Source organism: Mustela nigripes, chromosome 6 (genome assembly GCF_022355385.1).
Source record: "Mustela nigripes isolate SB6536 chromosome 6, MUSNIG.SB6536, whole genome shotgun sequence".
Classification (NCBI taxonomy): Eukaryota; Metazoa; Chordata; class Mammalia; order Carnivora; family Mustelidae; genus Mustela; species Mustela nigripes.
The window spans coordinates 65,902,378-65,928,365 of NC_081562.1; the positions used below are offsets into that span (position 1 = coordinate 65,902,378).

Genomic DNA, 25,988 nt, shown 5'->3' on the forward strand with positions numbered 1-25,988 from the left:
AGCCACCCAGGTGTCCTCTATGGAGCATTTTAAAAGCTTAATTGGATTTTCACTAAAAGCCTACAAAAACCACTATTTCCACCTCACAAAGAGAAAACTGAGACTCAAATTGGTTAGGCAACTTGTCTGACGTTCCACAGTTAGAATGTGGCAGGCCCTGAGCTCCAACTAGGTTTGTAAGAGGGGGTAGTCTTCTTCTTAAGATTAAAATAAAGTGAGGAGAGTACATGAACTAGAGAGTTCCAGATATCTTCTCATGGAGACAGTATTAGGTATCTCCAGTAGACTAGAAAGACTAAAACTGCATGTCATAAACTCTGGGTTGAATCTTAACACCACCTGGTCATTTTCGGCAAGTAAACACCTTTCCACTAATAAATGTGGATATATTATCTCCTTCACTAGATATTGTAACCTTATAGGTCACTGGGAAAACATGTGAAAATACCTGGCACAAAAAGAAGATACTCATCTGGGGGGAGGGAGAACTTTTCTATTAATGAACCCTCAAGCATGCTATTAAAAATGGGGTCACAGTTTGAAAATGGCTTTATCATTCCAAAAATCAAACTGCTGTCTTACTCTCAGCCTTTCAGATGGTGCCTTACTCATCTAAATATAAAAGTAGAAAATGCTACATAAAAAGAGTTAAGAAAGTCATACAATAGGCAAAGAAAGTTTTACACACAAAACATATGACTACTTTTCTTTGAGACTCTGGGCTCACATTCAGGGGAAGACTCTCTCCTTTAGTCATGGCACAATATTTAAGTATTTAATTTTCTCATTGGCTATGACCTGAGATGGTCTATGTCCTTTTGATAACCAGAGCAAAAAAAGAATAGTTCTCAATGAGATCTAGAACTTGAACGTCACTGAATAGATAATAAGCCTGGAAGGATTAATGTATTCAAATAATCATTTCTTTGCCCAGATGATCATGTTTAGTTCCCTTTAAGGACAGCTCTCCGGGAAAGAAGCACCATACAGCAGTCCAAGAGTTTCTAGTTGTGCTTGCTGGGTGTTCTGCAAATGCTCCTAGACTGATCAGTATCAATTTGTTTCGAATTACTTCAAACAACAACTAGCCTAAGTTAACAGCAAAGCTGGAACTCTAGAAGAAAAAAGGCAATCTGTGGTGGTAGGGGCTGAACAAACGGTGTAGACTATTTTATTTTCTTGACATTTCTACTATCTCTGGATCTTAGTTTCAGTGAACTTCGATGCTTCATTTTCATCTAATTCATGTTTTAGTGATTTGCAAAATTTCTTATCATTTTAAATTTGAGGACAGAGAGTCAAATGATTTTAAATAGGACTCCAACACTGTGTTATTGGCTTATTCCTGAATTAAAAGCCCTCCTTCCTCTATTTACTAGGCTGCATTTCAAGTGAGTGGCCCGCTTGCTTTAATTTCTTTTTTAAATTTACAAGAGAAAACTAATTAGTTATCCACATTTAAAGATTGTTGGTAAACATTATTCTAAATGGTTAGGAGGAGGTCTACTTTATTTTTATTTTTATTTTTTAAGAAAGGCAGACTGCCACGTGCACTGCCTCATTTGGATGTGTCTGGAGTCTTGGAAACTTGACTACCCTACATTCTCCTACAAATGGACCTTGAGAGCTTATTTGGAGGGAGGTTCTAGCAGGGGAACGCAGCTACTCGTATACCCTTGACCGAAGAACGGTCCTCTCGGTCCTCTCCTCTACTGGGGAAGGTCGTCCTCTTCGACTGAGAGCGCAGCTTCCAGAGGGACACACATGGAGCAGTGAGGGAGGAAGGGGACACCCGCCTACCCAGCCAGATCAGCAGAATCAACCCTGGTGATCAATGGAGTGATAGATGTTGCAGCCAGATCGCCCTCACATCCGAGGAGGTCTATTTTAAAAACATCATCATCCATGGATATAGAAGTTTGAGTAAAAAAGATTTTTAAAAAAGATTAAAAAAATAAAACTAATAACCACATACATTTTTGGAGTTCTTTTTATTACATTGAGAAATCTCAGAAAAGTACAAAGCCCATGGAAATAGAAGCATTTCAGAAAACAAAACAAAATATTTGCATACATTTTAATGACAGAATTTTAGTTTTGATGTTAAAAAAACTCATGATTTCTCATTAAAGTACATTACTCATGATTTAAGTACATTCTGAAGTACTGGGAAAGGATTTTATATCTTTTATATTTGAACCTGAATTCCTAAAAATGGCTAAGTTCTATTATATTTCTGGAGATTAAGTTCATGATAATGATTAATAAGAAAAATGATTTCACTGATTTATAGTGGCTTTGAAGAACAGAAACAGAAAATAAGCATATATCACACACATACCCCTTTAGGCAGTACATCAGATCTAAGCTGAATTAATATAATAATGTTCAGTATTTTTAATTGCTACCAGTGAAAACACATAGATCCCACTACAGAAAAGGGATCTGGTAATATCAGAATGACTCTTTGTCATATCAGTGTTTTACATTGAAGTTATATAGATAAGTAAATGATGCTGAAGTCCATGCTGTTTCTATCCTCAAAATCAAATAAAGGTCTGATTACATTCTAGACTCTTATCAAGGGTCACTGTGAAGCATTAAGTAAAGATAGTTACTATTTTTTGCCAAATACAATATAATAGGCCACCGGAGGCTATTAAGTTTAATTAGCTTTTGGTAACATGGCAATTTTCAACGGCTTTTAGGTCACATCATACTTTCCATTGCTGCACTATGACAACTACTACTCCTAAGAAAATGACAGTAAATGTAAAGGAGAAAACAAAAGAAAATAAGTTAGATCTCGTGATAGTTCTTCTAAATATTGGTTTGGTTTACCCTTGAAATGGAAATCAATTCTCCAAGGTTTGGAAGGAAAACAAAAGCATCTTTATACTTCACAGCATGTATTTTGGAGGTCCAATGATTTATCCACTGCCAGTGTGGGTTAGCTTGTCATGTTCTCTTTATTCAATGTCAACTGGTTCTGTAGCTATTAACGCACTTAACTGTTTCTGAGCACAAGAGAGGAACAGTTCCAAACTGGACAGGCTTCTTTGGCGGATGACTTGATCAAGCTGTTGGTTTTTTGTTTTTTGTTTTGTTTGTTTGTTTTTAAAGAGAGAGAAAAAGAGAAAAAAAATACACTTAGTTGACAGATAAAGAATATTATACCACCGAAGCCCACTAGAGAAAACTTGAGATAATGATGTAGAAAATCAAATAGTGCCTTACATTCGGAGACAATGGAGTCACTAATTCTGGCCTGTAACAGCTAAAGTGAGATGATGCTCATTATAATTTTAAAAATTGATATTGGGGGGTGCCTGGGTGGCTCAGTCGTTAGGTGTCTACCTTCGGCTCGGGTCATGATTCCAGGGTCCTGGGATCAAGCCCCACGTCAGGCTCCCTGCTCAGCAGAAGGCCTGCTTCTCCCTCTGCCTGCTGCTCCCCCTACTTGTGTGTGTGCTCTCTCTCTCTCTTTCTCACTATCAAACAAATAAATAAAATATTTTTAAAAAATTGATATTGGTATTCAGTTATTAGAAAATAGCCTAAATTCAGTCACAGTGATTTCAGAAAGCAAAGATATAAGGATGTCAGTTCTTAATGAATATACAGACTAAATAGCCACAAAGAACATATAAATATTATAGATGTGAAAAACAAAAGAAATACACAGTACAAAAATACAGCATAATTACATTATGCAGAAACTTTAGCAGAATTAAGAAAAAGTGAAGAGACCATGTCCTGAAGTTGAAGTTAGAGAAAGTGCTTGGGACAAGTGTATTTTAAGAAATACTTGATACTGTTGAAACTTATTTGACCTGATCTTCCTGCTGAGTTAAGAGACTATTTTAATGTATCAATAACAAATACAGTGAACAAAAGGTTAATAATAAAGTCGTATAATTAAGAACTTTCTGGATGGTAAGGATTATTGAATACATCAAGTTAAGTTTCTAACTTCCCTTCTGCCCTAAAATATTTGCTCATGATCCAACAGACACATGAAAAGATGCTCAACACCACTCATTTTCAGGGAAATGCATATCAAAACCACAAGGAGATATCACCTGACACCAGTCACAATGGCTAAAATCAACAACATAAAAAAGAACAAGGGATGGTGAGGATGTGGTGAAAAGGGAACCCTTATGCACTATTGGTAGGAATGCAATTGGTAGGAGACGTTTGGAAATGTATGGAAGAAAGTATGGAGGTTCTTCAAAAAGTTAAAAATAGAACACTACTGAATATGTACCTAAAGAACACAAAACACTAATTCGAAGGGATACATGTGCCTGTATGTTTATTGCAGCATTATTTATAATAGCCAAATAAAGGATGCAGCCCAAGTGCCCACTGATTGATGAATGGATAAAGATGTGGTGTGTGTATATTTTATATACATAATGGAATAATATATATAATAATGGAATATTATTCAGCCATAAAAAAGATTGAAATCTTGCCATTTGCAATGACACACATGGAGCTAGGGAGTATAATGTTTCTCTGACTTACTCTGAAGTAAGTCAGAGAAAGACAGACACCATGTAAATTCACACATATATGGAATTTAAGAAACAAAACAAATGAGCAAAGGGGAAAAAAATGAGAGAGAGGGACAAACCAAGAAACAGACTCTTAACCATAGGGAACAAACTGATGGTTACCAGAGGGGAGGTAGACTGGGGGATGGGTGAAATAGGTGATGGGGATTAAAGGGTGGTCCTCCTGTGATGAGCACTGAGTAATGTACAGAATCGGTGAATCACTGTATTGTACACCTGAAACTAACAGAACACTGTATATTAACTATACTGGAATTGAAATAAAAAACAATTTATTTTTATTTTTTTTATTTTTTATTTTATTTTTATTTAAAACAATAAAAAATCAACTTGCCCATGGTGTAAAAATAACCAATGACAACACATTGCCTACAGGCTACAGAAAAATGAAATAACTTAAAAAAAAAAAAGGCAAGAAAATTCCTTCTCACAGTATATACTTGTCAGATTTATATAAAAGCTAACATAATCTTCCCATAAGCTTTCCCCAACATAAAAAAACAATACAAACAAGAATTCTGTTAAATTCCACCTCTATAAACCACTGATATCCAAAATGACTGAAAAACTGGAAGGTTAAAATGTTGAAATGTCCTAAAAATTAGTTAGTAAAAATGCATTTAGCAAAATGCTCATGTAAAACACTGAACACCAGTAAGACTCCTTTCAATTCTAACAGTTTGGGATATATATATATATATATATATATATATATATATATATTCTCTATATATAAATATATATATATACATAATATACATTTATATAAATATGATAGAAATATAACTATTTATATAATTATAAATAACATATAATTATATATAATATAATATTTATATATTTTATGATTTATAGAAATAATATATAATATATATTTTTATAATTTATAGAAAGAATATATAATTTTATATATAGAATATACATAATCATATTTAATTTATATATAATTATATTATATATATATATAATTCTAACAGTTTGGGATACATATACACACACACACATACACACACACACACATATACATACACATACAGAAATAGGATTTCTGTTTATCGTTTTTCCTCCCTTTTTTCCCCTTTTTCTTTCAGATGATACCTTCAGGGGAATATATGCCTTCGCCTCCACATGTCTATTAAACAAGACAGTTCATTAGAATATAAACCCCAAATGAGCAGAGATCTGGTCTGTCCTGCTGATGACTGTAACCCCACATCTAGAAGAGGGTCTGACACATGTTAGACACTCAATAAATCTTTGCTGACGTTGATGAATCAAGAGGTCTTCAACCAACCAGAGCAAGGCAATCTATCAGGAAATGACAGATCCATGTTTAATTCTAAAAGTGAAAACATGTTTGACCTAGTCTAAAAGATAAGTAGGAAAGGGAAAAAAAATTGAAGTACGAATATTTGTAGTTTTAAAATTTTACACTTGGTCCAAATTTCAATAAAACAGAAGAAGGTACTAATACCAGTTGCAGTCCATTCCCAGTGGTTTCTGTGTACTTTTGGAGGGTTTCAAGCATTTAAAAGATGGGTTTTTAAAAATATTTGGTCCTGATCTTATAATTGTTAACTATGGGAGGGTTCACATAATCGCATTGTTCCAACTGCCATTACTGGAACTTTCCCCATCTCATTTTTAAGAAATTACTTGACTGTATTCCATCATTTGATGTAGCCGTTCTCCCCACTGATAGACATGAAAATTTGTTCCAGTTTTGTCTTGTTTTTGAAGCACCACGGAAATTAACAACCTGAGTGCACTCCCTTCAAAAGATATTCAAGGGTATCTCTTGGACAGATTCCAACAGGTGAAATTTCTACATCATAAGATCTACATATTTTAAATTGTGATAGATAATACCAAATTGTTTTCCAGAGTGGGGATGCAAATCTATCTGTCCCATGTGCAAGTATATGAGAGGATGAGTTTCCCGTTTTCTTCTTTAAAAGGGTTGCATACTTTTCCTCTGTGCATTTATTATTATATATACATATATATAAAATATTTTATTATTTATTTGAAATTATTCTTTTGATAGAATAAATATTATATAAATAAATTATAATATAAATATTATAAATAAATAAATAAATATCTATTGGATCGCTCTTAATCTTTTGCTATTATAACCAATGCTGTAATGAGCATCCTTGAACACAGACCTCTGTACACCTAAGCTAGATCTTACAGAGACTAAGCCAAAGCCTGTGTCACCTGCAATGTTATTTCCGTGATGAATCAGGTTTCCATGTAGGCAAGAATCTGTCTCTGGGCTCCCTGTTCTGTTCCACTAGACAATTCACCTATCACCACACAAATATAATGCTGGTCTAATTACTACAACTCAACAATAAATCTTAATGTATCACATATTAACAAACACATTACCAACCATAACACCAATATTTCAGAAGAATATAAATTAGTGACCATCTGTAATAAAACTGAATTTAAAAAGGAAGTGGGTGAGACTACAGATAGTCTGATACACTTTTTCATACAGCACAAAAGCCAAGCAAAATTCAGAAATGTATTATTTCGAGTTATATCAATAGGCAACAGAATATTTGTTTTTGAGGCAAGGAAATTATGCAATCACAAATGAGGATAGTTGTATCTGGAGTTGTATATAGAGTATGGTGTCAGGCAGATGGACATCTGGATTCATTCTGAGGGGGCTTTACAAATATGTTTCATAACTCATGTGCATATATCATAAATGTTAGCTTTAATAGTTCAAAGTCTTCTAGAAGCTCCCTAGAATAATTAGGAGTTGTATTAAAATAAAAGTTGACTGAGTATCTTAGAATTTATGAATATTAGACAGAAGAGAAACTTTTCTCCTGAGGGCCTATTGCACAAGCTCACATAATTAACAAGCCACCTGTGGTTGTCGCTAAGTGACAATAATCACCTGGATTTGTGTGCTCAGAATGAATATTCTGTAATTTTTTTAAAAAGCAGGGATATATTCCTGCCTATATATATATATATATAATATATGCAAAAATATGCAAAAAGGTTTAATAGATTTATTTAAGTATACCAAGCACTTCTCTCTTTTTGCTTGTGGAACTAGTGGATTAGAAGAACATGGGACAGGGGCGCCTGGGTGGCTCAGTGGTTAAAACCTCTGCCTTCGGCTCAGGTCATGATCTCAGGGTCCTGGGATCAAGCCCCGTATCAGGCTCTCTGCTCAGCGGGGAGCCTGTTTCTCCCTCTCTCTCTGCCTGCCTCTCTGCCTACTTGTGATCTCTCTCTGTTAAATAAATAAAATATTAAAAAAAAAAAAAAAGATCATGGACATACTAGTTTTGGGTTTAGGCAGCTCCAAATTTCACTTCACATCTTTCAGCATGCCTCCCCAGAACTGTCTGAAGTCAACAATCCACTAAATCAACAGGCACTCAACACTTTAAGGAGCAATAAGTTGACACTGATCCTTTATGGGAAGGAAGATAATTTGGGCCATCACAGAGCTGAAATTCCAATTTGGCGCGTCCTTCCTGGACATGATACAAAAATCCTGTCTGTGAAGAGGAACACTTGAGACCTTTCTCTTAGAAAGATGGCGGATTCCTCTCTCTGAAATGAGTGCATCAAGCTGATGTTCTTGGAAAATTCCTGAATTTCAACAGTTTCTGTTTTATTAGGCATTACCTTACTATCCTTTATTGAGGCAAGAAGAATTTTGGCAAAGTATTCAACTTTCTTTGCCCCTTGAAGACTGGAGCTTAGTCCTGTGTTTGTGGCTTTCACTTCAAAGTGAGTCAAAGATTTGTATTCTATGACTTTGTGCTGACAATATTATGTCTAGAGTAGTGGTGGCAAGCATTTCTGGGTATGGGATTTACAATCTCTTCCTAACCAAGTAGCTCTAACTGCTTTGTTTTCCCCTCCATTTTCTGTTGCTTCAGCTGAAAAAAAAAAAAAAAAAAAAAAAAAAACCACCCACCCTGGAAATTCTGAGGTCTCTGAAACAGACCCCTGGGCTTTATAAATCTTTCTTCCCTCTTTGCATCATTTCAGTTTGTATACTACTAAAAGCCATTGCAAAGCATATTACTTGCTAAAAGTTAATAAGGTTAGGAGAAAAAGAAAAGAACACATGAATTTCTAGTAATTCCCTGCATTAGATTTACCTGTTAGTATTTTATGCCACAGCAAAAGAAGAAAAACATCTCTAGATCTTAGCTTTCATTTCAAAATACAAATATGATGGATGGTGAACTTATATACGTCTGAATAGCACAATTCAAAATCAGTAACAAACAAAAATGGCTTATTTAAGAACTGTTAAGAACACTGTTTACAACCCAGAAAATCTGATACATCGTATGTGTGTGTATAATATATATTTTATGTATATTATATATACATATAATACACTTAGTACTAATTGTGATTTCACTATCTTTGGGGCTTCTACCAACAAGACACATAAGAGATGTGAAAGTACTAAGCTGACTTCTATCAATGTTACTTTTCCAGCCTGCCCTCCACCATATTTTAAACTATGCTTAAAAAGTGATCTACTTTTTTAAAAAAGCTAGAATGGATATCAAATTCACTGATGGAAAGTGATTTCATAAACAAATGTTATCAGTTTAGTAGTAGTAACCTTTATGGGTTTGGTTTTTACATTCACTAACAAGCTCTTTCCTGAGCACTGAGGAAAGGTATGATGATCTGAAACTGTAATTACTCAGACAGATTTTCCAGTTAGTATCAACATATTGGGTAAGAAAGATTGTTTACCGTCTAATAAGAAACGGAATAGTTCTTCAGTTACTTATTTATTATAGTGCTGACCTTTTAATGGTGTATTTGGATATGAATGCTTCTCTTTTCTGACTGTATACACCTCTCTCCAAGAAACCCTCAAGCTGTTGTTTCATTTACAAGTTTGAGATTGAGGCATTCAATTAGTCAATCAGCTAATCAATAAAAAAGTCAAGATTGACCCCTATCCTTACATTATGGCTCTGAGACCTGAGCAAAAAAGGTATACTATAATGTCCTTTTCCTTAAGAAGCTTTTAATCTCTTTGGAGAGACACACATGCAATAATTGAACAAGCAGGTGCTCTTATGTAAAGAGAGAATCTACTGGAAGATCATACACGGGGTGGGGGCGATCATGGCAGGAAGGGAGCAGTGCAAACGTCAAGGAGGTGCAGCTTGAACAGGAGCTCAGAGTATCAAGAGCGTTTCCTTAGACAAAGAGAAGATGTATTAGAAATTTTAAGAAAGCACATTAGAAGAACAAAGACTGTTGAGAGACGCTGAGGAAGGAAACCTGAATGCAGTGGAGAAAGTCTGCTTACAAGTATTCAAACACTCTTTCATTCCCTCATTTATTCACTATTTCTCCAGCACCTACTACGTGCCAGACATCATTTCAGGCACTAGAAATACAGTGATGAATGGGACAAGTCTCTTTCTTATATAATTTATACTATAGTTTGAGGAAACAAATAATGACTTTTCAGGTAGAGATCAGTCCTTTAAAAATAACAAAGTAGGCTTTGACAGAGAGAGGGAGAGATTTTGAGGTAGGATGAAGAGGGAAGGCACATGGACAGGGTGGTAATGAAGAGAGCTGAAAGGAATAAGGGAGGAATGGAACCATACAAAAGCATCAGGAAAGGGTGCCTGGGTGGCTCTGTGGTTAAATGTCTGCCTTCAGCTCAGGTCATGATCCCAGGGTTCTGGGATCTAGCCCTGCCTCTGGCTCCCTGCCCATTGGGGAGCCTGCTTCTCCCTCTTTCTGTTCTGCCTGCCACTCCCACTGCTTGTGCTGTCTCTCTCGCTGACAAATAAATAAAATTGTTTCCAAAAAAAAAAAAAAAAAAAAGCATCAGGAAAGAAAATTGCACGGCAGATGAACGGCAAAGGCGGAGTCCAAAACGTGGGTTCAGATCTGGTGTGACTGAAGACTGGCAACCCATGTAATAAAATGGAGCAAAATGAGCCAGGGGGAGAAGGAGGGAGGATCCGAGAAGCAGACAGTGCTCAGAGTGTGGCGGACGTTATGGGTAGTGGGAAGACACGGGAGAGTTTGGAGTAGGACTGTGACCATACTCGATTTTAGAGAAAGAGCGACTTTGTTACTGTGGGCAACAGACGGTAGTGGGGCGAGCGCAGAAGAGGAAACCCCACTGAGGAGACTTCCGGTTTGGGAAGGGCAGACCACCAGCCAGACGGCCAGCAGTGTGAGCTCCGCAGCACTCTGCCTGGGAAGGTATCTGAGACGGGATGAGCTTGGGTTGCTGAGGGATTAGGAGTGGGGGTAAAAGGAATAGAGAAACAAAGGTGATTCTCAGAAGGATATTGCCATTTCCTGGTGATGGACTGCAGCTGGAGTGAGGTGGCCCTAGGAAAATGAGAATTTTGTTTTGGATAGGGTTAGTCTGTATAATCCTATCAGATATGGCAGATTCTGGATGGAAGACTGCAGTTCAGCAGGGAGGGCAGGGCGAGAGATGCGGATTTGGAAATCATCTGTATGGAGAAGACATTTAAAGCACAAAAGGCCTTAATCTGTGGAATGAATGTAGATAAAAGAAAAGGTCAGAAAACTAAGACCTGGTGCACACTAACAAATGGCCTGGTCAAGGAGCAGTGGGATATGAGGTTTGGGGGGTAATCAACGTGATGGGTTGAACTGTGTCCCCCCAGAGGATATATTTAACTCCTAACTCCCACACCTGTGAATGTCACCTCCTTTGGAAAAAGGATCTTTGCAGATATAATTAAGATGTAAGATGAGGTCATACCAGATTAGGATGGCCTTCAAATCTAATCCTTAGTGTCCTAAGAAGAGACAGAGAAACACGGAAATAGACACAGGGGAGAACACCATGTGAAGTTGGAGGCAGACTGAGGCTGATGTGGCTATAAAGGAAAGAATGCATGGGATTTGCCAGTGACACGGGAAGCTAGGAGAGGGGCACAGAACAGATCACACCCTGGAGCCTTCAGAGACAGCACAGCCCCTCCAACACCTTGATTTGGGGGACTTCTGGCCTCTGGAACTGTGAGAAAATAAATTTCTGTTGTTTTAAGCCATCCAGTTTGTGGTATTATTATAGCAGCCCTAGGAAACTACTAACAGTGATTTTTCCAAATCATTGAGGTCCTTACATACCAGAGTAGTGTTTCCCACAATGTATAAAGCACTATTTCTATGTAGCACACGCCCTGTTTGTGTGTGTGTGTGTGTGTGTGTGTGTGTTTTTAAGGCTTTTTAATCAAGTAAGTTTGAGAAATGCAGGCTTAAAAAAGGTCTCTTTTCTTTATAACTTCTCAGCGCTTTTATGCTCATAAGCATTGTGAACTGCTAAAATGGCTATAGTACATAGTAACATTTCTCCACCTTCTTAAACTTTGTTATTATGTGTGTGCATGTGTGTGCATAAAGCATACTTTGGAAAATGCCCCACAAATTAATATTTCTTGAGAACTCCTGTAGACTCAAAACAAATTACACGGGGCGCCTGGGTGGCTCTGTGGGTTGGGGCCTCTGCCTTCGGCTTGGGTCATGATCTCAGGGTACTGGGATCGAGCCCCACATCGGGCTCTCTCCTCAGCAGGGAGCCTGTTTCCTTCTCTCTCTCTGCCTGCCTCTCTGCCTACTTGTGATCTCTGTCAAATAGATGAATAAAATTTAAAAAAAAATTACAAATATAGGAAGAACACTATACTGATTGAGTTTCCCCTTAATGAGTATTCATGGAATTTTAGTGGAAAGGTGTTTTGAGACTTCTTAGTCTAGTATCTGTATTTTATAGTTGTGGAAAATTGATCCTCTGAGTGGTTAAAAGACCAATTTCACAATCTTAAATGTCTTCCTACAACTAAAAAATATATTTAAATATATTAACCTGAGTTTATCTTTGCTTAAGAAACCCTCTGATGTATCAAGTATATTCTAGTGCCTCCTAGGACTCCTCCCTAAAAGGTGCTAAGAACCATTCTGGGTGAGATAACATTACCACTCTTAGCCTTAATGGACACATGAAGGAAGTGGATTATGGATTGACTGATTGATTTTAAAGATTTTATTTATTTGTCAGAGAGAGAGAAAGACAGGGAACACAAGCAGGGGGAATGGCAGGCAGAGGGAGAAGGAGGCTCCCCGCTGAGGACGGAACCCACGTGGGACTCGCTCCCAGGACCCTGGGATCATGACCGGAGCTGAAGGCCAACGCTTAACCAACTGAGCCACCTAGGCGTCCTTATGGATTGATTTTAAAGCTTAACATGCAAACATTACTGTAACCGTCTGGTATGTTTTATGAAATCATCATAATAAGGCCTGACAGACTTGAAGAAGACCAAGTTATTCTTAGTGGTGATTACTTTTATTCTGTGGCACTTAAACATTTTTTGCTCTAAACACCATCATCTTTACTTGTTTCCTATATCCTCCAATTCTGCTTCTCATCACTTTAGCCTAAGAAAATTTACTTATCTGTAACATTACTAGTTGCATTAATGGAGGTCCTATGGTATCTGTTTTATTACTGGTTCACTAACCGTAAACAGTTTCTCTTTTAAAATACTCTTTTCTTTATATTTTCAGATAAGCAAATTTGATTGCAAGAGGGATAGATTGTATATAAAGGTTGAGTTTAGACATGAAATCTCCTCTCTGGGAATACAACTATGGCATTATTGTAAATCACATTGAAAGAGACTTTGAACCAACTTCAGGATAATAATGTTACATAAAATACATGTTTAGAATAACTCTGACTCTAAAAGAGTCAATAGAGTCAGGGCAGTGGTTTTAACTAAGGCAGTGCCAGTTGCCTCAACCTTGAACTTCGGAAAATGTAGGCCTCGCTTCTTTAGCAGAACCTTGGTAGAGCATCATTCATGTCCCATGAAGACTTTCAATCCAGAGTTCACATCTCCTTTTCTCTTTGAGAACACTTTTCAACTTTAAAGTGTACTTCAAATCTATCTATTTATATAGTTAAAAATGTCAACATATAAAGAAGTTGTGTAACTTTCTACCATGCACAAGATGAATTACAGATGCTCTTTTAGAGTAAATGAGAAACGGGTATAAAGAGTCTTAAACCCTATCAGCCACAACTAAAGGATTGTTTTTTGGCTTTGTTTTATTTTGTTTTAAGATGTCTTAGGGTAACTAAATTCTCTGTTTTTGAATCATCTAAAGTAAGTTCTACATATTTGGGCAGTTCTGCCTTTTTATCTCAAACTGCCATAGAATCCACTGGGAAATGGGAATATTCATTTTAGCTTTTGCTAAATCATCTGGACAGAATAAACCAATATGCATTCCAGACTCTGATGTGCAGGCAAACCACCTTAGAATACAACCTTATTTGATCTTAAAGCAAACAGCTGGCTGGAAAAGGATGCCCTATGGTAGTAAGTAAAATTTTACTCTTACTTATCTGGTAGCAGGCACTAGACTTTATAATATGACCTTCCATATGTGAAGTTCAATGAATTTGGGGGAAAAAAATGATTCTGGTAACAACTGCTTTACTCCTAAGTCTGAAAATTTCCAAAACAATGTAAAAAAAAGGGGAAGCCACAGATTGAGGGAAATTTTAGAAAAAGAAGGTAAAGGTAGATAAAACTAATAGTAGTTGTGCAGAAATTCTGTCTTAGGCCTTTAAACCATACGGTTATATTTACCCATTAATAAGTTCCATATCCTACTTTCTAGAGTTCAATGGCAAGGAAAGTGTTTATCTCAAATATAAGATGGATTGATTCTGGCAAGGCAGACTAACTGATTTTAATATAACATTCCACATAAAATTTTTTCATCCAATTTGTTACACGCTCCCAAACAATGAAACAACCTTTTTTTCCTACATTATTTTTTCAAGAACTGGGTTGCTGCAAATATTGCAGTCTGCAGGATGACATTCTATAAAGTAAATAAACACAAAGATCCTAAAGAAATACTGTTAAGTAATGAAATGTTCAAGTAACAAACACTAACTCTTGTATTTTTTACCAGTTCATCTTTTTAAAGATTTTAGCAATTCTTATGTGTCAATATAAGGAATAATATCTGCCAATTATTATCTATGTCCTCTTTTGTTTTGACCTTCAGCAATATAAATTTCATTTTACTTTGAAGCAGAAGAAGGAATTACATGACCTCTTGGGTCCTGTCTCCCCATCCTATCTTAAAATCTCAGATGACTGATAACATTTGCTTTACATGTGTCAATCTACAAAAGCAGGCAAGTGGCTGTCTTCAAGGCTTATTCTGGAGCTCTGTGCAAACAAATACTGAAGATGACTTACAGTGCAGGATCAATAACCCTGTAACGTTGAATTAAGTATGCACATAGTTTGTGAATGCAACTTTTCTTGTTTTGAGATTCTTTTTTTTTTCCCTAAAGATTTATTTATTTGACAGACAGAGATCATAAGTAGGCAGGGAGGGAGGCAGAGAGAGAGAGAGGAGGAAGCAGGCTTCCTGCTGAACAGAGAGCCCGATGTGTTCCCAGGACCCTGGGATCATGACCCGAGCCAAAAGCAGAGGCTTTAAGCCACTGAGCCACCCAGGCGCCCCTTGTTTTGAGATTCTTGTTCACCTGCCATGCACAGGTGAGCCTCTTTATGTGTTGTATTATTTGTCTATTATGTGTAACCAATCACCCCAAGTCTGGTAGTTTAAAACAAAAAGACAAATATTTATCAACTCATGGTTTGTGGGTGAGGGAATTGGGTGCTGCTTAACTGAGTGCCTCTGGCCCCTGCCTATGTAGGGGTTGCAACCAAGTTCTTAGGTGGGCTGTGGTCAAGTCGAAGTTTAATTGGGCAAGATCCTGCTTCTGACCTCTCTCAGTGGCTGCTGACAGGCCTCAAAATCTCCATTTGTAACAGAGCTCCTGTGAGTCCCTCCGCAAGGCTGCCTAATGATAAGGCAGCTGACTTCCCAAAGCAAGCAATCCACCAGAGAATGAGAGGAATCAAAAGCACATCAGGAGAGCGGGACAGCACCCAAGACAGAAGCCACAATCTTTTCATAACCCAATTCCACTCAGTCCAGCCCACACTCAAGGTGGGGAGATTACAGTAAGTGCACTGGGAAACATAAAGTATGTATTATCTCGTTTTTATTCTCTTGGAACTCTATGAATGAGGACAGTGAGGCTTAGAGACAGATAGCTGGGCCCAGCAGCAGGGCCAGGATTCAAATCCAGGTGTGTGTGATACAAACCTATTCTCTGAACCACAATACTACACTGACTTCTCAGATAAGGACTTCAGCTATGACTCGGGTCCTTGCCATAATATCTGCTGTGCGATAAAATATGTAAGTTTCTTGCATTGCATATACTCATGCAAAAACCTGTCAAGATGCCAAAAGCCCTAAAGTCATTAAAACATGTAGTTATCTTCTCTTCCTAAACAGTAGGTTCAGGAAGGTTCCTGTTATATTAATATACAAATAGCTCCTTGAAAATGCAACAGATGTGTTTAAAGAAAAGCCAGCACAATAAATGCATCATATAAGAAATCATTGCCTTAGTCTACAAACTTCAGTGGCCATATATAAAAACAACAGACTACTTCCTGCTAGGTCCATAACAAAAGAAAAGGAAAATGTAATTAATAAAGACAATCAATGTATGGTATGGATCTCACCTTGCGGCACCTTGGAGACTAAGACAGTCCTCACTTGCTTACCTTTACATTTCCATTACTACTCATACAACTAGTCAAATACCCAAGTGTGAAATACTACAGAGCTGTGATGCATATCTGATTGCCAGTAGGAAATCCTCAGTATTCAAAATCAAACCAATGGAATAAAGTGCCATTTAATCAAATGGAAGTTAGTTTGAATAGACTTTTTTCTCTCATTTTGAATATATAGGACTGCCCCTCCTCTTCATTCATGATTTTATGGTGTGTACTTGATCACTGAAGCCTTACGGAAAAAATACCATCTGTCTGGCACATTTTAAAACAGATTTATCCTACTGAGGAAACCAAGTGGGAAAACATAAAGTCAGTCCTCCTAAAACCCTTTGCTGCCTCCCAGCTGGATCAAGAAACATAAGAAAACCCTCACCATCCTCCTTCTTGTAAACAAGTAAAGGAAGTTGGCTTTCAATTAGGAAAGCTAAACTTGGATATTAGTGCCTAAAAATGGCAATAGCACCTGCTCAAATAGAAGATGCTGAAAAATAATTAACACTAAACACCCACCAAACAGCAGAAAGCTGTGAGCTCTCGCTCCAATATCCATTTTTCTTACCCATAAAATTCCAGTTTAGTTCTAGAACGACACAACATCCTCAAGCCGTCACTCCCAAGACTCCTAGTTAGGAGTAGCTCAAGAGATGGGAGTGTAAGTTACTGGATAGGATCTCTAGGAGAGTTCCTTAAAAATGGGACATACACTTGTCCCAAATTCTTTTTCCTTTAATTTTTCCCCCTTTTCCTTTTTTCCTCCATCACAGATGTATTTACTGGAGCTCTAGCTACTATTCTGTAGCCTTGAAAATGAAGCCTGTGCTAAAGATAGAAAAAGTACAAAGACAGAAGGATCAGAATCATTTTATGACTGTTAAGCTTCCATCTTAGCTCTAAACAGCTTACCTCTGGACTTACTGATGCCGTTATTTCTAGAGTATATGAATGGTAAAAAAATAAAAATAAAACCACCACAATGATCAGATTGTAGTGATCACCTGAACATATATGTATTCAACTTTCATTGGCAAGTATCTTTTTTTCCTCTGATGGAGATTTAATATAATTATGTACATGTCACAGAGTGCTGGCTGCTTATCAGAGTTAATCTGCAGCATCAGGTTGGAGTTTCCCAGAGACAAAACTATCATATTTTATACATAATGTTCACAATTTTAAATTGATTAGGAATTTTATATCTCCAGACATCCTAAGTGAACTTGTTCATTAGGTAAAATTTTATCACTATAGTTTAGAATCCATCCCCATTATATGTTTTTCAACATTTTTAGGTCTTATTTATTTTTTCACTCTTCTAGTTTGTGAATGCAACTTTTCCTTTATATCTCTATCAGTTTCACACTCATTTTTTTAAAAAAGATTTTATTTACTTATTTGACAGACAGAGATCACAAGTAGGCAGAGAGGCAGGCAGAGAGAGAGGAGGAAGCAGGCTCCCTGCCGAGCAGAGAGCCCCTGGGATCACGACCGGAGCTAAAGGCAGAAGCTCTAACCCACTGAGCCACCCAGGTGCCCCCACACTCATTTTTGATGCTCATTTACCATTAAGCAGGATTTTTAATAGAATATATATATCTATATGTGTGTGTATTCATATATATATATATATATATATATATATATGATTTAATTTATTTACTTTCCATGAATTACTTCTGGAACAAAATGGTATTTAAACTAAAAAAATACTTCAAGAATCATATATATGTATAGGTACCAGAGAGAGTCTGATCTAAACCATATAACTAGGAAAACTTACATCAACAATAAATAGTATTAATAACTAAAATGCCAGTTAATGTTATAAGAACTTTACATGTGCTAAATCATTTTATTCTCATAACAATTTTATGTGAAATAAGCACTATTTTTATCTCCATTTTATAGATGATTAAAATGTGGCCCACAGTTTTAAGTACTTGCCTAAATTTACACATCTAATAAATAGGAAATCTTGACTCAAAAACCCATCCCCCAATCATATACTGTATTTCTATTACTAAGAAGAGAGTACACTTATGCCCTGCTACAATGTTAAAGGTTTTTCTAAAAAATGGGACAATCCAGTACTATTAAAAGAAAATAAGAAAAGGCCAACAATCTTTCTCTCTTTAAAAATCTGTGGGAAATTTGCAAAGCAGAATTGGTGGCAACTTAGGTAGAAATTACATAAATTGATGATCCATAGCCCAGAAACATTTGTGAGGTTTGTATGAAAGCTATTTAACTTTCATTTCTATTTCAGCCATTTATTTTTCTTGTCAACCTAGTAGCACTATTGTATTTGCTTTTTCTTTTTTGTATTTGCTCCCATTTCTTACCTCTACTTGTAGGTGAGAAAGGTTCAGAAGAAAATGTGGCAATTACTCAAAATGTTTTATGTAACCAATCCTCACCAGGCATCATTACAAATGCACTGGAACTAGGAAGCAGATTAGTGAGGGGGGGGCTAATTTTCTTAAAAAAAAAAAAAAAAAAAAGTTATCCATAAGTACACATTGCAATTGAGATGTCCCTGGAATACCATATAATGTAGCAACATGGGCCCAAGATAACTGCTCTTTCTCTGCTGCAAAGCGTACTACCTGAGGACTCAGTTAAACAAGGCAATACAGGCAGTACATTAAACATTTTTCTTACGTTATAATGTGAATTAATGCAGCCAAAGCATTGAGACTCTTTCTTCTTGTGTTTTACTGTAAACAAATGACATTATGCAAGGGAATGGAATGATCAAGTACTCTAAATTGTTGGTGGTAAACCAAATGTAGATTATTATCATATAGAAAGTCCAGGGGTATGACCAATCCAAATGACTTACAACCTCATTAACTATATAGGTATCACTGTGCTTAGGGAAAAAATAATGAGAGTTCTGTGGCGTATATCTTGATTTTTCTAAATTAAAGACAGTGAAGAGTTGAAAGTCTCCAGGAATACCAAGATAGTAGCACTGAATTTAACCATATACATTAAAAATTTATTAAATATAAGTATGCCAAACTAAAAATCCAATCATAGTCTTTGATCACTTGAAAACCTAAGAGTCAAAAGTTATATGAAAACCTACTACTCTTCTATGAAAACCTAAGAGTCAAAAGTTATATGAATTCAGAGCATAGAGGTAGAAAAAATGCTTCCTAACTCATTCAGTAAGGAATGAATAACCCTAATATCAAAAGCAAAGGCATTACAAGAAAAGAGAACTACAGACCATTTTCTTTCTTGAACATAGACCCAAAAATCCTCAACAAAATATTTGCAAATCAAATCTAAAAAAGTATAAAAAGAATTACGCCTATGACAAAGTGGGATTTATCCCAGCTATGCAAGGCTGGTTCAACCTTCAAAATATCAATTAATGTAATCAATAAGCTAAAAAAAAAAATCACACAATCATATCAGTGGTCAGAGAAAAATTACTTGACAAAAATCCAATACCCACTCATGATAAACTCTCAGCAAACTAGGAAGAGAGAGAAACTTTCTCAACTTAACAAAGACAATCTTATAAACAGCCTAGAGCTAGAGCTAATATCACACTCCAGGTGTCAAATTCAAAGCCTTCCTACTAACATAAAGTAGAAGGCAAGGATGCCCCCTCTCAACCATTCCTTTTCAACATCATACTCAAGTTCTTGCTAGTGCAGTAAGACAAGAAAAGGAAACAAAAGGTATAGATTGGGAAGGAAGACCTGAAACTGTCTGTTTTATTATAAAGGGATATAATCAACTCTAGAAAATCTCAAAGAATTCACACACAAAAAATTCCTGGAACCAATAAGCAATTAATAAGGCTGTAGATACAAAGTTAATATACAAAAGTTAATATCTTTCCTATATACAAGATCTCTCTCTATGTACAATATATGTATATGATCTATATAAGGAAAACTAAAAATGATAAAGTCAAAGAACTAAATAAATGGATAGAAACAAGTCCATTGATCGGAAGACTCAATATTGTCAGGATGTCAGTTTTCCCAATTTGAACTATGGATTCAGTGCAATCCCAATCAAAATTCCAGCAAGTTATTTTATGGACATCAATAAACTGATTCTATAGTTTATATGGAGAGACAAAAAACTCAGAATGGCCAACTCAATATTGAAAGGGAAGAACAGAGTTGGAGGACTGATGCTACCAGACTTCAAGCTTTATTCTAAAGTGACAGTAATCAAGATAGTGTATTACAGGTGAAAGAATAGATGAATACAGATGAACCGGACAGAACAGAGAGTCCAGAAATAGAAACAGAGAGTCCATAAATATAGTTGGACTGATCTTTGACAAAGGAGCAAAGACAATACAATTAAGAAAAGATGGTCTTTTCAACAAATGGTACATACTGGAACACCTAGATATCCACAAACCAAAAAGTGAATCCAGACATACTGTATATACCTCTTCACAAAAATTAATTCAAAATTAATTACAGACCTAAAGGTACAATGCAAAACTACAGAACAGTGGAAAAATTCTGTATATTATAATGAGAGATACATGTCATTATATATTCGTCCAAACCCACAGAATATAACAACACAAAGAGCGAACTTTTGTGTAAACTTGGATTTTGGCAATTATAATGTGTCAATATAGCTTTATCAATTGTGGGGGAATGTTTATTATGGGGGACATTATGCATGTGCCTGATACAGGGAAACCTCTGTATTTCTCTCTCAATTTTGTTGTAAACCTAAAAATATCCTAAAAAATTAAGTTTTTAAAAAACTTTTAGCTATATGGTGGTCTCATTTTACAGCTCTTCATTCCTTCAAAGAAAACACTTAAGTATATTTTTAAATTTATGGTGAGTATATACAGAAATACATATTTTGCTTAAAAACCTAGTCTTCTACATGATAGGAGAGTTTTACATAAAAATGAATTAAGTGTTTCTAGCATTTCCTGGATTGTTGACTGAGAAACTTGGAAAAGCTAGAATGATATTTAGAGAGGAGGACCACCATGCTAACACAGATCTTAGATATACCTCTGCAGGAGTAGTCTTCTTCTGATGTAGTGTTAAATCTGGGATTGCCAAAAACCCAACGGCTCATGGATTGCTGTAAAAATTTTCAATCTAGTATTCTTTTTTAAGGGAGTCTTGAACCATAGTTAAGAAGAGACATGTTTGTTAATTTTGGCCATTCTAACTGGTGTAAGGTGATATCTCAATGTGGTTTTAATTTGAATCTGCCTGAGGGCTAGTGATGATGAACATTTTTTCTTGTGTCTGATAGCCATTTGTATGTCTTCATTGGAGAAGTGTCTGTTCATATCTTCTGCCCATTTTTTGATATGATTGTCTGTTTTGTGTGTGTTGAGTTTGAGGAGTTCATTATAGATCCTGGATATCAATCTTTTGTCTGTACTGTCATTTGCAAATATCTTCTCCCATTCCGTGGGTTGCCTCTTTGTTTTTTTGACTGTTTCCTTTGCTGTGCATAAGCTTTTGATTTTGATGAAGTCCCAAAAGTTTATTTTTGCTCTTGTTTCCTTTGCCTTTGGAGACACATCTTGAAAGAAGTTGCTGTGGCTGATATCGAAGAGATTACTGCCTAAGTTCTCCTCTAGGATTCTGGTGGATTCCTGTCTCACGTTGAGGTCTTTTATCCATTTTGAGTTTATCTTTGTGTACGGTGTAAGAGAATGGTCGAGTTTCATTCTTCTACATATAGCTGTCCAGTTTTCCCAGCACCATTTATTGAAGAGACTGTCTTTTTTCCACTGTATATTTTTTCCTGCTTTGTCGAAGATTATTTACCCATAGAGTTGAGGGTCCATATCTGGGCTCTCTACTCTGTTCCACTGGTCTATGTGTCTGTTTTTATGCCAGTACCATGCTGTCTTGGTGATCACAGCTTTGTAATAAAGCTTGAAATCAGGTAACGTGATGCCCCCAGTTTTATTTTTGTTTTTCAGCATTTCCTTAGCGATTCGGGGTCTCTTCTGATTCCATACAAATTTTTGGATTATTTGCTCCAGCTCTTTGAAGAATACTGGTGGAATTTTGATCGGAATGGCATTAAAAGTATAGATTGCTCTAGGCAGTATAGACATTTTAACAATGTTTATTCTTCCAATCCAAGAGCATGGAATGGTCTTCTTTTTGTGTCTTCTTCAATTTCCTTCATGAGTGTTCTGTAGTTCCTCGAGTACAGATCCTTTACCTCTTTGGTTAGGTTTATTCCCAGGTATCTCATGGTTCTTGGTGCTATAGTAAATGGAATTGATTCTCTAATTTCCCTTTCTGTATTTATACCAGTTAGAATGGCCAAAATTAATAAGACAGGAAACAACATGTATTGGAGGGGATGTGGAGAAAGGGGAACCCTCTTAAACTGTTGGTGGGAATGCAAGTTGGTGCAGCCTCTTTGGAGAACAGTGTGGAGATTCCTCAAGAAATTAAAAATAGAACTTCCCTATAACCCTGCAATTGCACTCCTGGGTATTTACCGCAAAGATACAGATGTAGTGAAAAGAAGGGCCATCCATATCCCAATGTTTATAGCAGCAATGGCCATGGTTGCCAAACTGTGGAAAGAACCAATATGCCCTTCAACGGATGAATGGATAAGGAAAATGTGGTCCATATACACTATGGAGTATTATGCCTCCATCAGAAAGGACGAATACCCAACTTTTGTAGAACATGGACGGGACTGGAAGAGATTATGCTGAGTGAAATAAGTCAAGCAGAGAGAGTCAATTATCATATGGTTCACTTATTTGTGGAGCATAACAAATAGCATGGAGGACACGGGGAGTTTAGAGAGGAGAAGGGAGTTGGGGGAAATTGGAAGGGGAGGTGAACCATGAGAGACTATGGACTCTGAAAAACAATTTGAGGGGTTTGAAGTGGCGGGGGGGGGGAGGTTGGGGTACCAGGTGGTGGGTATTATAGAGGGCATGGATTGCATGGAGCACTGGGTGTGGTGAAAAAATAATGAATACTGTTATGCTGATAATAAATTTTTAAAAAAGTAAAAAAAATAAAATTCTTAGTAAAAAAAAAAAGAAGAGACATGTTTGAGTCTTGTTTATTAAGGGCATCAGGAGAAGGACTGAGGCCTTTGGGGAGTGTCACGGACAGTTTCTACATGTATTCTATAGATAAGAAACAGAATTACAACAGCTCCATTTGACTGATGAAGCATGTGGAGCAATCATCAAAAAAGTGGGATTAAGTTCTAGAAAGCAAAGAAAGATAACTGGCATTTCTTCCTCTTAGGGGACTCTATCTCACTATTTGATGGTCATTCTACAAAGCTTCATTGTATTAAAAAAGCTAATGACATGCAACAGTCACTGGTATAAAACTCTTCACAAAAAGTGGTGCAGAGTATTAATATTAGGACTCAGCATTCCTTCCTTCATTTCAACAGGTTAATTTAATATAATTGATCCTTGAACAACATGGGTTTGGATGATGTGGGTCAACTTTTATGTGGATTTTTTACAGTACAGTATTGCAAATGTGTTTTCTCCTCCTTATGATTTTCTTTTTTAAAAAAAGTTTATTTATCTATGCTTATGTAATCTCTACACCCAATGTGGGGCTCAAACTCATTACCCCAAGATCATGAGTTGAATGCTCTTTCAACTGAGCCAGCCAGGTGCCCCCTTATAATTTTCTTAATAATACTATCCTTTCTCTAGCTTACTCTAAGAATGCAGTATGTAGTACACATTACATACAAATATGTGCTAATCAACTGTTTATGTTATTGATAAGGCCAACAGTAAGCTATCAGTGGTTAAATTTTGGGGGAGCCCAAAGGTATTTATTTGTATACGTAGATTTTCAAGTGTGGGATATCAGCACCTCTAACCTCTGCATTCCTGAAGGATCAACAGTATTTCCAGAGAAGTCTCAGAAGTAGAATGGAAAGTAAGAACTGACTAAATTATGATCATCACTTCTATATTACAGGTGAGGAAATTAAAATATCAAAAAGTTCTATACCTGACAATGAGTAGTAAAACCATATTTAGAACATGTAAGTTCCTGACTCCAGAGTATATACTCATACTGTCACACTGAATTAATGTGTAATATTTTATGAGACAAGGTGAAGATTTAATAAAAATAATATTTGTGGGAAGGCTATCTTTTTAAATCAACCTTAGCAAATTATGTTGGAAGAATAATACTATAAAAGACTGTTCAGGTCCTAGAATATACAGAAATATAGGGACCTGAAAGAAAAGATTTGATAAAGAAACTGTTACAAAATATGTGTGTGATAAAGACCACAAAGTACATCTGTTGTTCAAATCAAATAGTGAAGTTGTTGGAAAGGCTAAGGAAACACCTTTCAAATAAAATTTGAAAAAGAAATCACTACAAAGCAACATTATAAGATCTGGTTCTCATTACTCTGCTATTTTATCCAAAACAGGTAAGTGGGAGAGGGAGCACACTAAATAAATATCAAGGATCCTTTTAGTGGCTATATTTTCTGTATTCTAAAGTTCTTATAAGGGCACCACATAATTTTTAATTACATACATCTCAATAATCTTTGGTAATGCAAAAAAGGGAAAAGTAGAACTGAGAAATATATTTATCAATAATCAAAATATGAAAACTATAGTTACCAATAACACTTTAAGTAGAACTTACTGAAAAATTAATCATGAATTATTTGACAAATGGACAAAACCAGAATAATTAGTCTAGAAGAAAATATTCAAAGATAGTACATAACCCCACAGGCAAGCAAACTATTAATAGAAAGTAAAGTAAAAAAAATTTAATATAAAAATAAAGAGTATTTGTTTTGGAAACTTACTCCTAATTACAGAGACAGATGCCTGATTTTAAGTATGACTAGGAAGTTACAATTCCACAAATCTCAAAAAAAAAAAAGGAAAAGAGACTCAAGGAAAATATTTTGAAGTAGAATTATGCCATAATCAAAAGCAGGTAACTTGATTAAAGCTTCATGTAGACATGTGTTTTGTTTATAAAGAAAGCATAATGGATATTAAAGAAATGCACTGATATAATTTCCCAATCAAATATGGTATTGGGGCCATCAAAACTAATTAATAGTGTCGAAATATCATACACGGCAAGACAAAATTAGTAATAGTATCTTCTTCTTGGTCAATATTTAATAGTTTGGTGAAAGTATGAATGCTACTGACCCATGTGCTTCAAGGAGTTCTTTGGACAGAACTTAAACTGCCCCATCCCAGTATTACTTTCCTGGATACACATATGGCCCCAAATACCCATTTTTCTTAATAGCTGATAAAGGTTATTCATACACCATGTCACGTGGAATAGAGAAAACTAACCACACATCAGTACCTGACAAACCTATGACACGGTTTTCAAATTGGTATGATTCAGTGGTCTCTAAGTATTTTGGTCTTGTACGCCCCCTTACACATTTTTAAGTTGCTAACTAAACTTACTGTAAGTTACATGGTTATAAAGGATGGAATTTCCAGTGTGTCGTAACTGTTGACATCATAAACAAAACAATTATTTATGATTTTAGATGTATCCTGTAATACTCCACATCATTTATTAAAACAAACAAATGTATTCTTTTACAATCTGGATTTTTTACACTATTTCTTTTTATTCCTTCCCTTATTTTTATCCTAGCAATATATCTTATGCTTAAAACTTGATCACTCTTTTACTTC

At 36.0% G+C, this 25,988-nt stretch overlaps 1 protein-coding gene across 3 annotated transcripts in view; it reads right to left on the bottom strand.

Annotated features, from left to right (window-relative positions):
- The window catches only part of CCDC91 (coiled-coil domain containing 91), a 361,761-nt gene that overhangs the window by 31,245 nt on the left and 304,528 nt on the right, over positions 1 to 25,988 (bottom strand). The window contains exon 13 of one of the 3 annotated variants that reach the window (XM_059402734.1): positions 1,975 to 3,080. The exons of the other annotated variants lie outside the window; for them this stretch is intronic. Coding sequence (XP_059258717.1) covers positions 2,970 to 3,080 — 111 coding nt within the window. The 3' untranslated portion in view covers positions 1,975 to 2,969. Of the gene's footprint in view, positions 1 to 1,974; positions 3,081 to 25,988 lie in introns of those variants that run through there. 3 annotated transcript variants of the gene reach the window in all.